At 40.4% G+C, this 15,367-nt stretch overlaps 1 protein-coding gene across 1 annotated transcript in view; it reads left to right on the forward strand.

Annotated features, from left to right (window-relative positions):
* The first annotated feature begins 12,160 nt into the window (after positions 1-12,160).
* TXNL1 (thioredoxin like 1) overlaps positions 12,161-15,367 on the forward strand; it is a 35,394-nt gene continuing 32,187 nt past the window's right edge. Inside the window, exon 1 of the mRNA XM_082852685.1 lies at positions 12,161-12,480. Within this exon, the coding sequence (XP_082708811.1) occupies positions 12,383-12,480 (98 nt within the window). The 5' untranslated portion in view covers positions 12,161-12,382. The remainder of the gene's footprint in view (positions 12,481-15,367) is intronic.

Genomic DNA, 15,367 nt, shown 5'->3' on the forward strand with positions numbered 1-15,367 from the left:
ATGGTTAAAGATCTAATTACAATACAATTGACAGGGAAATTTGGTTATTTCTGTGACACACAATACATTAAGATAATAACTAGATTTATGATTGATAACATACCAGGACATATCCAAATTTTAGTAATTTCATATAATAACACTTATCCACACAATATAAACTAAGTAGATTTATCATCACTATTTGACAATGTGTCCTATATAATTTAACATACCAAATATGCCCTAATTATGTAGTATCTCTCTTTGAGATGTTTCAGGAGCCCTCTGAAGCATCCCAAAATGAGCTGGAGATCAAAAGAAATTCATTTAGAATTTGATTTGGGGAAGCTTGTCAAGTAGAATCATAGTTCACTGTGAAACAATACTTATTCAGTTAACCAAAGTGACAATAAAAGATTTTAAAGGCAAAATACAGAAAGTTAACATCACTTAAAAGGCAAAGAAACTTTTTTCAATATGTTATCAAAAAGCAGATCAATATTTTAAGAAATTTTTTTCTTTTTAACAAAAAGAGAAAATCAAATTCTAGTTTTGCACCACCTTACCTTTATTATTAAAATTTATTTACATACTTAAATTTATTCTACTCTTAGCCAGTCCTGACCACATAGAATTACTTTCTAAAGATTCCTTCTTTCTCACAAACCTTTTACAATGTTTTATGTCTTTATTTGTCCGTCCCTTTTCCCCCCATTTAGAAATAACCAGATTTAAGACAAAATCACTTTCTTTTCCCTTAACAAAATGCATTTCTATTCTTTATATCTTTTTTCCTTGCATCTGAAGATGTTTTCCTTATTAATTTAATTAATTAGACATTAGAGTTCTTAACCTTTAAAAACTTTAATTTGTAGCGAAAATTAAGAAATAAGTGATTATGAATTGTCTTTTACATTCGCATTCTATAGATTGGCAAACTTACAATTACTATTTGTGATTTCTAAAAAAAAATTTTTAGAAAATTTCTCAGTGCAGCACCAAACATACTTATTAATAGCCCTGGGACTTCCCTAGTGGTCCAGTGGTTAAGACTCCACCCTCCCAATGCAGGGGGCATGGGTTCAATCCTTGGTCAGGGAACTAAGGGCCCGCATGCTGCGCAGTGCGGCCATAAAACAAACAAACAAAAACAGTCCTGAATATCTTTAGTTTCTCTGTAAAAGGAAGCCTATGTTCAGTAATTAATGTTTCAGTATCTTATTTTACTTGGTAATCATCTATATATTTAATAAACCTCTATCATTTAACTGAACTTAGCTAAACTTTAAGGTTTCAAGTTACCAAAAATCTGGAGAAGGTATTTTTAAGTAGACATACTGTTGACTGAAGAAAAAACAACCTAAAAGTTGCAAGTTAAATTTTATTTGGGGACCTTGTTGAGGACTCTAGCCCAGGGGAAAACCTCTCAAATAGCTCTGAGAAACTGCTCCAAAGAAGTAAGAAAAGAGCCAGGATATATAAGAGTCTTTTGCTAGAGGGAAAAAAAAAAAACACACATAGTCAAACATCAAAAAATTACAGCTAATCACAAAAATAGGCACCTCAGGTTAATGATTTTAGTGCTTTTCTATCTATGGGAAGATGCAAGAATCTGGGCTCATTGAAATTATTCCTTAGATATGCATCTTAACTATCTAGTGCCAGTATCCAAAGCAAATAATGCTCCTTGTCTTTCTCTATCCTGAATTCCCCTCAGGGTGCACCATTTGGGGGGGAGGGGTTCGAGGGGCTACAGTGGCTGATGACTTGAACCTTGTTTACTGGAATGGCAAGCCACATTCTTTATTTACTGGAATGGCAGGCAACATTCCCTGTACACAATGCCATAAAACAAAATTACTTTTAAAGAGTTCACCTAAAAGCTCTTACCCATTTATATCTATTTAATTTACTTGTTCCCAACAATTATGTTTAGCTTATGCATGAAAATTTCATGAGATATTAGACCAAGTCAGCCCTTATCCCAAGCTATTCTCCTTGCAATAAATTTCATAACAGAGATAATATTTGAAAACTTTTAGTAAACCTAGGTTCATTACAAGTAAGACATGTCTGTATTAATTAAACCAATAAGCTTAATCTTTAATACTGAATATTAATTTAATATTGAATATCTCCCAGATCACATAAAGTTGAAATTCATTTAGGTTAGTTGGTATAACATTTAGAAATATTTAATTTATAAACATCTACTTTTAAGTAAATTAAATAGAGCTCTTTAACAAATTGATTTGGTAATACCATCTGGAGGTAGAGACAGATAAACAGCTGTAACCAGAGATCTCACAGCTTCATTTTAAAACTTAGTCAAGAAACATGTATTACAATATAAAACTTACAGTTTATAAATAACAGTGGAATAAGTTAAGTTTATCAGCTCAAATGGCTAAGGCTTTTTGCTACTTGCAGAAAAGACTTTTTTTATTTTTGGCCGTTCTGTGCAGCTTATGGGATCTTAGTTCCCTGACAAGGGATTGAACCTGCACCCTCAGCAGTGAAAGCGCAGAGTTCCAACCACTGGACCACAAGGGAATTCCCAGAAAAGACTTTTAAGATTTGCATTCATCCTTGGCAAAACCTTAAGGAGGCTTTGAATTAGATTTTGGGTGAGGGAGCCTTTCCAGCAGTTTGAATTCTATTTTTTAATCTTTTTAATTTTTTTTGGCTGCGTTGGGTCTTCGTTGCTGCGCTCTGGCTTTCTCTAGTTGTGGCAACTCTTTGTTGCAGAGCACGGGCTCTAGGTTGTGCGGGCTTCAGTAGTTGTGGCTCACAAGCTCTAGAGCGCAGGCTCAGTAGTTGTGGTGCACGGGCTTAGTTGCTCCGCGGCATGTGGGATCTTCCAGACCAGGGATTGAACCCATGTCCCCTGCATTGACTGGCAGATTCTTAACCACTGTGCCACCAGGGAAGTCCCATCTATCAACTCTTATACCTTTAACCTTAGTCTCCATTAGGACTCCATGACTCCTTGGTCTTACAAGGAGTCCCAGAAATTTTCCTTTTTTAACCCCCAGCCATTTTATCTATTTTTGTATAAAAGGTTTTTGGGGTCCACAGTGAGGGGTCAAGCTAAGGGAACCAGGCTTTTTGTCTATCTTTAACTTGATTAATTGGCTTAACTGTTGCCCCCAAGCAATTTCTGGTTGGTTATCTCAGTGTAATTTTTTTCTGGGTTGTTAGTTGGAGGTTGGCAATCTGCCACCCCTCTTTTTTCTGTTTTCAAAGCTTTGTTCCCTATGTCAGGTTTGGATAAAATTACTATTGAAAGCTGTGAAATGGGTCATTGTGCTGTTTGTGAGCTTAATACCTCTAGGTGTGAACCTAGAATTGTTTCAGCTCTTTTACATGTCTTGGTTTCTCCCTCCTGTAGTAGAAAACTGCCATGGGTGCTCAGAGCACTGGATGGCCAGACCTATGTGTGCATCCCCAGACAAGCAAGTTTCTTTAAATTAATAAATGGGTTTCACTATGGGACAGCTGCACTATATGAAGACTTGCTTCTACCACTCCCACAAGTTTCCCAGTTGCCTGAGAAAGATGTAAACTGGCCAGGAGGAGTTCTGTCCCTTATCTTCAGAACTGAAAGCTCTCATATGGTATCTTCACTTTTATTCCAACAAATTCTGTTAAAGTAACCAATTCAAGGAAAAGAACAGACCAGTCTCCTACCTAATCACCCAATCCAAACCTCCCCAGTGTCTTTCAACTGAGCAATCCCCTCAGTGTCTTTCAACTGAGCAAAATCTTCCCAGTGTCTTTCAACTTAGAATTCAAGGTACCTCCTTCCTGAACTACCTTAAGTTCAGGGAAACTATTAGCTCATAATGTGGAGTTTATACACCACAGAAGAAGAATCAGGATCATCAACCAAGACAGGAAATCCAAGACCAGGAGAAACTCACCGAATCATGTGGACTCACCTAAGAGGTGAACAGGCACAAGGGGCCCTTGCTGGTAGCAAGGCTTCAGACCCTTGTAGAGTTTAGGCAAAGGAGAGAAGTCAGCTCTAGGACCCTTTGTGGTCACCAAAACTGTCAACTGGAAGAAAAAAGCACAACGTAAAAGTTGTGAGTTAAGTTTTATTCATGGACAGGACTGAGGACTGTAGTCCAGGAAACAACCTCTGTGTAACTCTGAGGGGACTGCTCCAAAGAAGTAGGGAAGAAGTGCATATATGTGTGTGTGTGTATATATATATATATATATACATATCTATATATAAATTTTTTGGCTGGGAATACATGTAGTTAAACATACATCTTGGTAAAAAGATTACTGCTAAACACACACACACATGCACACACGGCACACACCCCCCCGATAATCTCAAGTTAATGATTTTAGTGCTTTTCTAAGTATGGGAAGATGCAAGAGTCTGGGTGTCAGTGAAATTCTTCCTTAGGTATGCATGTTAACTACCTAGGGGCCCATATATCCAAAACAGAATACTTTATCCTATTTTTCTCCATTCTGAATTCCCCTCAATGTGCACCGTTTGTGGGCAGCTGCAGTGGGTTGCAACTTAACCCTTTGTATAACTGGATGATGAGAGAGACTCTTTGTTCTTTTTGTTTACTGCTACTAATGGCAAACTTCCCCCTCCCTTCTCCTCATCTTAGACATCCTCCTTCCAGCAACACATTACAGACCCATCAGCGTCCTAGATGGCATACCTCCCTTTCCTTCACTAGGCCATTTAGCATCCTCTAGGTCTCAGGTGTTGTTTCTTATATGCTGTTGCTGTCAATTTGTAGAGACCAGCTCTGCTGTCACCATAATGAGAAAAACTAAATCATAATATTGACCAAGGGAGTGTTGTCAATGGAACACTTGAAAATCAATAATTCTGAAATTGTCTTATACTGAAAATTGGAATTCTGTGATTTTCTTTTACTTTTGACTAACTGCCTGGCAATCACATCAGGGAAAAGGGAAATGCTGTTAACTAGAAGAAATTAATTCCTCTGCCAGCTGGGTCCAGTATACTTACTCTATCTGTTGTGATGATGAATACATTTAAGCTGTTTAATTCATAATCCCCTTTACACTTTATAAGGACTTTTTGGAAATATAGGAAGCACAGAGTGCTTACCAAAGGATAATCTTAGGCTACATTAAAGCTTGTTTGGTTTATAAAGTAAATCTATCAGTTCTCTTTCCTAGATAAAGTTGACTCTTTTATTCAAAAAATATTAATTGAACACATTATGTTTCAAATACCTTCCTAGGAATACAAAGGTTAATTGGAACATTAATGAGAAGCTTTCAGACTATTAACATTCTGGCCCCTCTCCACCAAGTTTGCAAAATTTATTGCCAAAGTCTATATATGTGTGTATCTCCTAAGCCACAGGACTAAAATAAATTTTCAAATATTAATGAGTTCAGAAAAATTCACACATTTTTATACACACATATATGTTTTATATATATGTTTTACACATTTAATCTTCCTGTAAATTAAGATTTTTGCCTTCAGCATGCTAATCATTTCAATATTATACTCTAACCTAACCATAACCCTGGAGGAATTACACAAAATCTTAAAACATTTAAATAATCAAAAATTTTGATTCAATATAATATTTATTGAACCCTAACTGAAAAGCAAGATGAGAAAGCAAGAATTTGGCAGGTTTAATTTCTACAGAGGAAGGCAGGCTCTGCTTCCCATAAAATAGGGAATTCCCTAAACATCAGAAGGTGTTTGGATGCTGGGCAGCTAAAGTGAATGACACATGTCCACCAAGGTTTCAATATATGGCTGTAATATAGTGCTGCCAATACACAACATAAGAAGTAGCAGAGAGGGACTTCCCTGGTGGTCCAGTGGTTAAGAATCCACCTTCCAGTGCAGGGGATGCTAGTTCAATCCCTGGTCAGGGAACTAAGATCCCACATGCCACAGGGCAACTAAGCCCACACACCGCAATGAAGAATCCCAAGTGCTGCAGCTAAGACCCGATGCAGCCAAAAATAAATAAACTAATTAATTAATTTTTTAAAAAGGGAGACCAGTAGCAAAAGAGTATGTATTTTTAAAAAAAAATGAAGAAGAAATAGTGGAGAAAGAGGTAAATTGCTTCTAGGTTGTGGTGAGGAGCGATAATCACATTTGATTTTATGGAAGTCTAGAAAAATGGGTAGGATTTAGAATAGGGAAACTGGGAAAGGAAAACACCTTTGTTGCTAGTATTGAAATGTAAAACATGAGTATATACAATAAAGAGAAAGTTAAATTTAGGGGAAGTACAGAGGACATAAAGTAGATGTACACAACGAGAAAATGTGATATTAGGACTCAGCTATTTCTGCCCCATGAAGGACTCCTTCAACAGGCAGTCTTTGCCCTGGAGCTCTCTCTTAGGTTGATATAGTCTTTATCAGAGTGGGCCTAGACCCAGTAATAAAAAATAACCTGGAAAGAAATAGAATAAGTTCAGATGACAAGAAGCCTTCATTGCCCTTATAAGCTTTCTGGACTTTATTCTAAAGGCAATGAAAAGCCATTGAAAAATTTTGACCAATACATAGAATGGGGCTTTTCCTAAATATATTGTAACCCGTACACTAACACTAACATGTAACCTAACACGTACGCTAACTCTAAACTGTTGTCGTACCCTAACCTGTACCCTAAACCATACCCGTTCCCTAAGCCTAAGCCTAACATTAACCCTAACCCTAACCCTTACCCGAAGATTTACCCTCACTCGTACCCTAATGCTAATCCGTACACTAACACTAACCCGTACCCTAACACTAAACCGTTGTCATACTGTAACCTGTACCCTAAACCGTCCCCGTTCCCTAACCCTAACCCTTACCCGAAGCCTACCCTACCCCGTACCCTAATCCTAACCCATACACTAACACTAGCCCGTACCCTAACACGTATGCTAACCCTAAACCGTTTTCATACCCTAACCCTAACCCTAAACCGTACCCGTTCCCTAACCCTAACCCTAACACTAACCCTAACCATAACCCTTACCCGAAGCCTTACCCTAACACGTACCCTAATCCTAACCCGTACACTAACACTAACCCGTACCCTAACACGTACGCTAACCCTAAACCATTGTCGTACCCTAACCTGTACCTTAAACCGTGCCGTTCCCTAACCCTGACCCTATCCCTAACCCTAACCCTTACCCAAAGCCTTACCCTAACTCGTACCCTAAACCTAACTCGTACCCTAACTCTAACCCATACCCTAACACGTACGCTAACCCTAAACCGTTGTCGTACCCTAACCTGTACCCTAAACCATACCTGTTCCCTAACCCTAACCCTAACTCTAACTCTAACCCTAACCCTTACCCGAAGCCTTACCCTAACCCGTACCCTAATCCTAACCCGTACACTAACACTAACCCATACCCTAACACGTATGCTAACCCTAAATCGTTGTCGTACTCTAACCTGTACCCTAAACTGTACCCATTCCCTAACCCTAACCCTAACCCTTACCTGAAGCCTTACCCTAACACATATCCTAATCCTAACCCGTACACTAACATTAACCCGTACCCTAACACGTACGCTAACCCTAAACCATTGTCATACCCTAACCTGTACCCTAAACCGTACCCGTTCCCTAAACCTAACCGTAACCCTAACCCTAACGCTAACCCTTACCCTAACCCGTACCCTAATCCTAACCTGTACCCTAACACTAACCCGTATCCTAACACGTTCCCTAACCCTAACCCTAACCGTTGTCGTACCCTAACCTGTACCCTAAACCGTACCCGTTCCCTAACCCTGACCCTAACCTTGGTGTATCCAGGCAGTTGGGTCCATAGGCAGCCTCAGCCAAATGTCCTGCTTGCTGAAGTGGTCACATGACGCAGGGAGGGCTCGACCCGCAGAGAGTAAGCAGACAGAGAGAGTGATTTTAGAGAGCTGCACTCCAAAGCCCCACTCCCAACCAAAACCCAGAAATTTGGTACAATTTCTGATGTAGGCAGAGGAGTAGAGAATGTTAAGTTTTTGTTCTAGTTGGATGTGGTGAGAGAGCGGGAATTAAGAGTCAAAATGAAATTGAGTTATACAACACAAAGTAATATTTTTTGTACACCTGATTTTTGTGGACTGAGATTCATATTCATTATGCTTCCTAATCATTCATTCATTTGACCAATACTTATTTTGTATCTACTATGTGCAAAGGACTATGGGAGAGATAAAGCCACGTATAATATATCTTTAACATATGTATTTGTAAAATCAGTTAAAGTGAACCATGGCAGCTACAAGTCATGACAGAAAGACTTTCTCTACTGAGTGGCAGAACTTGGTAAGAACAAGTGAGTTGGAAGCAAATTATATTATTGATGAGTTAAGAGGAAAGTCAGGAGTCACTTCTGTGAAGTGAAGAAGTTCATGCATTTCCTTCCTGTGTTTTTCTAGGTCTGACTAGTAGAACACCTTCCTTCATAAAGCATTATATACTCATTCCAGCTGAAAATTTTCTCTACTTTTTCGGAACTACTATGATATATTATCTATATTTCTGCTATGGCACTTACTACCTTTTTAGCTTTTGTAGAAATGTCTTGTCTCCCTTGTGATATCCCTGGAGGAGTGGTGTTTCAAAGCATTCTCACACACCATTGGAAAGCAATTATACTCCAATAAATATGTTTAAAAAAAAAGCATCATCACAGTACCTTGTACATAGTAAGTGAATGGTAAATGTTATATAATAGTAGACAAGTCATCATTGAATAATGTTTCACAAAATATGGACCCCTTGCATCAGCTACCCTGGGTGCTTTTTAAAATTTAGATTCCTGGGCCATGCTCCAGCTCTACTGAATCAGAATCTCTGGCTGTGAAACTGGGAACCCACATGTTAATGAATTCACTGCAGTTTGAGAACTATGAATTTCAGGGTATGACAGTCATAATAAGGAGTGGGATGGCAAACAGATTTTATCTTGAGGGCTGACTCTGGTAATGGGGGCCAAACGCAATTCTGAGGCAGAGACTCTGGGAAACCGTAGCCTCTAATAGTGGTGTATGCCATGGCCAAGTCAGGGAAGGGGTAGGAGGAGTTTATGTGCAGCATATTTGACATTTCTGAATATGTTAATCTCGGGAATGGAGAGATAAGGATAATCACAAGTCACTCTTGCAGAGGTTTTAGGGTTTGTAATTTGGGTTTTTTGTTTTTTTTTTTTTCATGGTAATTCCAGATTTTCAGGGTGGCATATACAAATTTAGAAGAAAAACAGTAACATCTTTTGGGAAAATTCCATCCACTAAAATCTTCTTTTACTTAATGAAATTAAGCATTAGTTAAATGACACAGGGAGACCGATTAACTGTGAATATTATTTTTGTTTTAGTTATTACTAATAGGGCAAGGAAGAAACTTGGACCTTTGTAGAATTCTCGTGTAGGATTTTTTTTCTAGATGTGCCCTTTTTCTTTTTTTATTATTACATATACTATTTATAATTAGTGAAGAAATTTAGAAAATATTGATGAGAAAAAAATCACCCCTAAGAGCATCACCTTGTAATAACATCTGCTAAATGTTTCCATTTACATATATAAAGTCTGTTTCTGTATAATGTTGAGCATAACCTTGACAGGGCTAAGCAGTGCATAATTGTATAATGGAATACTTACATACTTCTTCGAAAGTCAGTCTTGTCATCAGTAGAATAGGGACAACAACTGTCACCTGGCCTGCATCTCCGGATTGTGTTAGGATCTCTTACAGCAGTGTGTTTCTCCAAGGACAGCCTCAGTAGGCTAGGAGTTCTACTAACAGGCAGGAGTGATTCTTACTCCCAGCCTTCATATTTGGAGACAAGACCTTTAAGGAGGTAATAAGGTTAAATGAGGTCATGAGGGTGGGCCCCAATCCAATAGACCTGGTGTCCTTATAGGAAGAGGGACATCAGGAGTGTACATGCTTGTGTGTGTGCATGAGGACACAGTGAGAAGGTGGTTATCTACAAGCCAAGAAGAGAGGCCTTAGGAGAAACCAACCCTGCCGACACCTTGATCTTGGATTTCCAGTCTTCAGAGCTTCAAAACAAATTTCTGTTAAAGTCACCCCATCTGTGGCATTTTGTTATGGCAGCCCTAACACACCACTATTTATAAATATCTTTTATTAAGCACCTTATATTCTAGTTCTTTATGTACCTCATCTACTATTACTTTTAACCTTCACAATCCTAGAAAGTAGGTATTATTAATCCAATTCTCATGGACAAGAAAGTGAAGTTCAGAGAGGTTAGTGGCTTGTCCACGGCCACAAAATAATAAGTAGCAGAGATTTATTATTGAACCTTTTGTCTCTTTGAGTCTAAAGCCATTACACTGTTCTGGTATCACATGAGAAAGGAACAGAGTTACTAAGGCTCTGGCTGTGTTCAGTTAGGAATAATTATGTTTCTGCAGCACACTTAGGCTTCTCTTTTCACATTTCTTGGGCTTCAATTACCACCCAAACTGATGACTCTCAACTCTGCAGCTTTAGCCTACTCCTTTACTTTCAGACTCATCCTTCCTACTACCTAAAATACACCTCACCTGGATGTCCTTCTGGCATCTCATATCAGTAAAAAGAGCCAGAAGACTGAAATATTTGCATTATCCTAGACTCCTTCCTTTGTCATCTCACCAAATTGGTCTGACTGCTCACTCAACCCTGTGGTTTTTATCTTCTAATTGTTTCTCAAGTATATCATTTGACTGCAGCTGCTCCTGTAAGTCATTTCCTGGAGTACCACAGTAAACTCCTAAAGTGGAGTTCCACTGCTTTTCGTCCTCACTGCTATCTCCCGCGCTTTTTTTTTTTTTTTTTCTTTGCAGTACGCGGGCCTCTCACTGTTGTGGCCTCTCCCGTCGCGGAGCACAGGCTCCGGACGCGCAGGCTCAGTAGCCATGGCTCACAGGCCTAGGCGCTCCGCGGCATGTGGGATCTTCCTGGACCGGGGCACAAACCCGTGTCCCCTGCATCGGCAGGCGGACTCTCAACCACTGCGCCACCAGGGAAGCCCTCCCGTGCTTTTATCTAAAGACACTTGTAACCACAAAATTGTCCTGCAGTGACCACTCCATTGTCTTCATGTTAAAATACAAATTCCTTTCCCAGTTATTATCTGACCTTCACCTTCCTCTTCAATTTCATCACCCCAGCTAAAAGCAAAGGTAAATTACTTGATTTGTCTCCTAGCCTAATATTTAAATGAACACTATGGTGTTAGACCGCCTTAACTTGAACACCGGCTTGACTTTGCATTAGGTGTGTGAACTTTGGAAAATTAGGGCTGTTGTGAGGATTAAATGAGCTAATACACATAAAGAGCTTGGATGTTGCCTGGCACATAATTTGTTAACTATTATTATTATTATCATCATCATCATCCCCATCCCTCTCAACCCATGCATTGCATTTGCATTGCTGCTTTCTCGGCCTGGAGTACCCTATCATCTCTTACCATCTGGCTATGCCCTTCTTTTTTCCTTATCAAGATTCGATTCAGGGGTCACATCGCCTAGCAAATTTATCCTGCCCCATCCTATCTCATTTGTTTCCACCGTTTCCTTTGCAAACTTCTGTAACTGCAAACTTCTTGTTACTGTAACTATTGTTTGCGTCTATCACCAGACTGTGAGTTCCTAAAGGAGAGACGGTGTTTTCATGTTTTTAGGCACAAGTGAAAGGTGAATAACATTAGTATTTGCCGCATGACTATCCAGAGAGCGCCCAAGTGTAATGAGATCCCTAAATAAATGTTCCTAAAGTCTACTTTGTCTAGTGTGGCGACTTGTCCCGAATATGAGACAGGACTATACTTAAAGTATTTCCAGGAGGGAACTTAATACCTTAGGCAACAGCCAAGAACCCCGGAGAAAAAACGATTCTTCTCGGTGAAACACCCTGGTCTCCGAACCGCGGAGGAATACACGCACTTAAGTGCAATCTGCGCCTGCGCCTGTGCCTATGACCGCTCCTCTTCTGCGCCTGCGCCGCTCCAGCCAATGAGGAGCTCCTCAGTCGAGGGTGGGGCTACGGGTTGCGCTTTAGGATTGGACAGTGGGAGCAAACGGACGGCGCGGAAATGACGTCAAGGTGCGTAAGCGCCTGCGGCCCTGCTGCGCGGTGGCTGCCGGGTGCCGCACGCCTTCCCTTTCCTCGCCTCTGCCTTTTACCTCCGCTCCCATCCCCGCCCCCACGGCCGCTCCGCTCCCTGGCGTGACTCGGCATTGAGAGCCCCGGGAGAAGACTCCGCGGTCGCTACCTCCTCTGCCCAGGCCTCGGCCTTCCTGAGCCTCCCTCCTTCCTCTCCCGGGTCTTCTTCAGTTTTGAAGCCGGTGGCTTCGCTGCGGCCCTGCCAGACTTCTGAGAATGGTGGGTGTGAAGCCGGTTGGGAGTGACCCGGATTTCCAGCCGGAGCTGAGCGGCGCGGGGTCCAGACTCGCTGTGGTCAAGTTCACCATGCGAGGGTGAGTCCGGGCCCGAGCCCATTGAGTCCCGGCTGTCTGTGCTTTTCTTTCTCTCTTTCCCGATCCCGCCTGCCTTGTGGTCGTGTTCTGCTGCGGAATGTCCGGCGCTGGCCGGAGCCCAAGGCCACTGCCCGGTTAGGCCTCAGTTCCTGGGTGTGAACCTCCGTTTGTGCACCGGGGCGTCTCTGGCAGGCTCGGAGGCCTGGCCGACCGCATTCCCCAGCCCGCGAGATGCCCGCCCGTTGTTTCTGAGTCCTCGGAAGGGGTCTGCTCTTGGGGGTGACCCGGCTCTTTCCCTTCTTGTCTGTGGGAGTCTCCCACAGCCGCCCCTGCTTGCGCCTGTCCCCTTCTTTCCCGGGATGCAGCTGTCACTTGCATCTTAGAAACTTGCAAAATTTAATTTACCCAAACGGTTTGATTCTCTTCACCACCTGCATATGTGGAAAACTGTAGGAAGATTCAGCTACTCAACTAATCCGCGGAGTGCTTAGACCTAAAGCTAATGCATTTTAAATTAAGTTAATGTTGGGTCAGGATGCTTTTTAATTTTCTTAACGTTTGTGTTACTTCTTTGATTTGTAAGTTTGTAAGTTAGGCCACTTTGTGTAAGTTGCATCTGATCACGGAAATTATAGTCGGTATATATATACAGTACACGTAGACAGGTGTCCAGATATCTGGCTTTGACCAAGTAGACTCCATTTTTGACTTGATGATTTAAGAGGACAGGGAACTTGAAAGATGTTATCTGCCTTTGGTAAATCTCAACATAATTCATAGGTCGCAGAGCTGGCGGATCTTCCATGTTGGGTCCCTGTATGAGAGTGACGTGCTGGAAATAGACATTCAGAACCAAGATTTCAGCGAGCTTGTGTATTTGCTTATCTCCCCTTGTGTATGTCAGTGTCCAGTGGGAAGGATTAGAAGTCTCCTCTTGATCTACCTTGACCCCCTGGTGTTATTTACACTTACACTAACTTGGAGAAGTCTACTACAAATACCACTGTTTATGCAACACATTTTGTTGTCCAGGTAACTGTATAGACATAAGGCAGTGTTTTGAGTCTTAGAGCAAAAAGTGATTCAAACCTATCGAACGTGATTCTATAAATGTTGAATATACAGATGGTGGCATTAGGATTCGATTAGGTTTAGGGGATGGAGGGATGTAGGTAGAGATGAAAACAAGTTAGGACTTACCTTGGGACCAATCTCTCTCATACAGAATTGGAAAGGGGGGGATACATTAGATTTTAAGGTTCGTCTTCCCAGTTTTGTTGATTTTATCATGACCATTCTTAATATGAGGGAATACCTATATACATTTGTTAAGTCCTAGGTGGAAGTTGGAAAAAGGAAGAGATGATTTTAACAACGAACCTCATTTTTAGTTCACTTTTCTAATTCTAGTTAGTGGGAGTGTTTATACTTTTATGCCTCAATTATATACTCTCTTTTCCCCTTAACCATAGCAGGGGGAGAGATGAAGAGTAATACATGATTTATATGAAGTGAGAAAAGTTACTGTCATCCCACTTTAGGCCAAGAACATAGTTTTCTCAACCACCTGTTTTTCCATTTCCTTTCCATCCCTACTTTTCCATTTCCTTTCCATCCCTACATCCCGTTCCTTATTCTCACCTGCCATGCTTTGTCCATCCTATTATTTTTACTAAAACACTATACAGATTGTCATTCTTCTGTTTAAGAATCTTCAGTGGCTCTCCAGTATTTTGGTTGTTTTTTAAATTGTAGTGAAATACATGTAACATAAATTTGCCATTTTAAAATATACAGTTCAGTGACATTAAGTACAATCACTACACACACACACACACACACACACACACACACACACACACACACACACACACACACACACACACACACACTTTTTAATCTTTTTGGCCGCGCTGTGTGGCATGTGGGATCTTAGTTCCCCAACCAGGGATCGAACCCACGCCCCTTGTATTGGAAGTGTGGAGTCGTAACCGTTGGACCGCCGGGGAAGTTCTAGTACATTCACAATGTTGTACTGTCATTACCCCATCCATATCCTAGAATCTTTTCATTATCTCAAACAGAAACTGTGCACACATTAAACAGTAATTCCCATACCTTCTCTCCACTGCCCCCAGCACCTGGTAACCTCTCTTCTAGTTTCTGTCTCCATGAATTTGCCTATTCTTGATAACTCATTTAAGTGGAATTATATAATATTTGTCCTTTTGTTTATGGCTTATTTTAGCATAATGTTTCTAAGATTCATCCATGTTCTAGCATGTGTCAGATTTTCCTTCCTTTTTAAAGCTGAGTAATATCCTATTGTATATGTATATGTACATATACATATGTATATGTATATATACATACAACATTCTGTTGTATGTATATACCGCATATTTTTGATGGACATTTGGGTTGTTTCCATCTTTTGACTATTGTAAATAATACTGCTCTGAACATTGGTGTGCAAGGATCTCTGTGAGTCCCTGCTTTCAGTTCTTTTGGGTATATGTCTGTGAGTGGAATTGCTAGATTATATGGTAATTCTGTATATAACTTTTTGAGAAACCAGCAAACTATTTGCCCACGGTGGCTGCACAAGTTTGCCTTTCCACCAGCAATGCAGGAGAGTTCCCATTTCTCTACATACCAACTTTTTATATTTTAGTGGCCATCCTAGATGAGTGTGAAGTGGTATCTGGTGGTTTTGATTTGCATTTCCTTGATGACTGGTAATTTTGAGCATTTTTTCTCATGCTCGTTGGTCATTTGCCTTTGGAGAAATGTCTTTTCAAGTCCTTTGCCCATTTTGAATTGGATTGTTTGTTTTTTTGTTGTGGAGTTGTAGGAGTTCTTTATATATTTTGGGTCTTAATCCTTT

The sequence above is a fragment of the Leucopleurus acutus genome (genome assembly GCF_964270905.1).
Source record: "Leucopleurus acutus genome assembly, chromosome: 13".
Classification (NCBI taxonomy): Eukaryota; Metazoa; Chordata; class Mammalia; order Artiodactyla; family Delphinidae; genus Leucopleurus; species Leucopleurus acutus.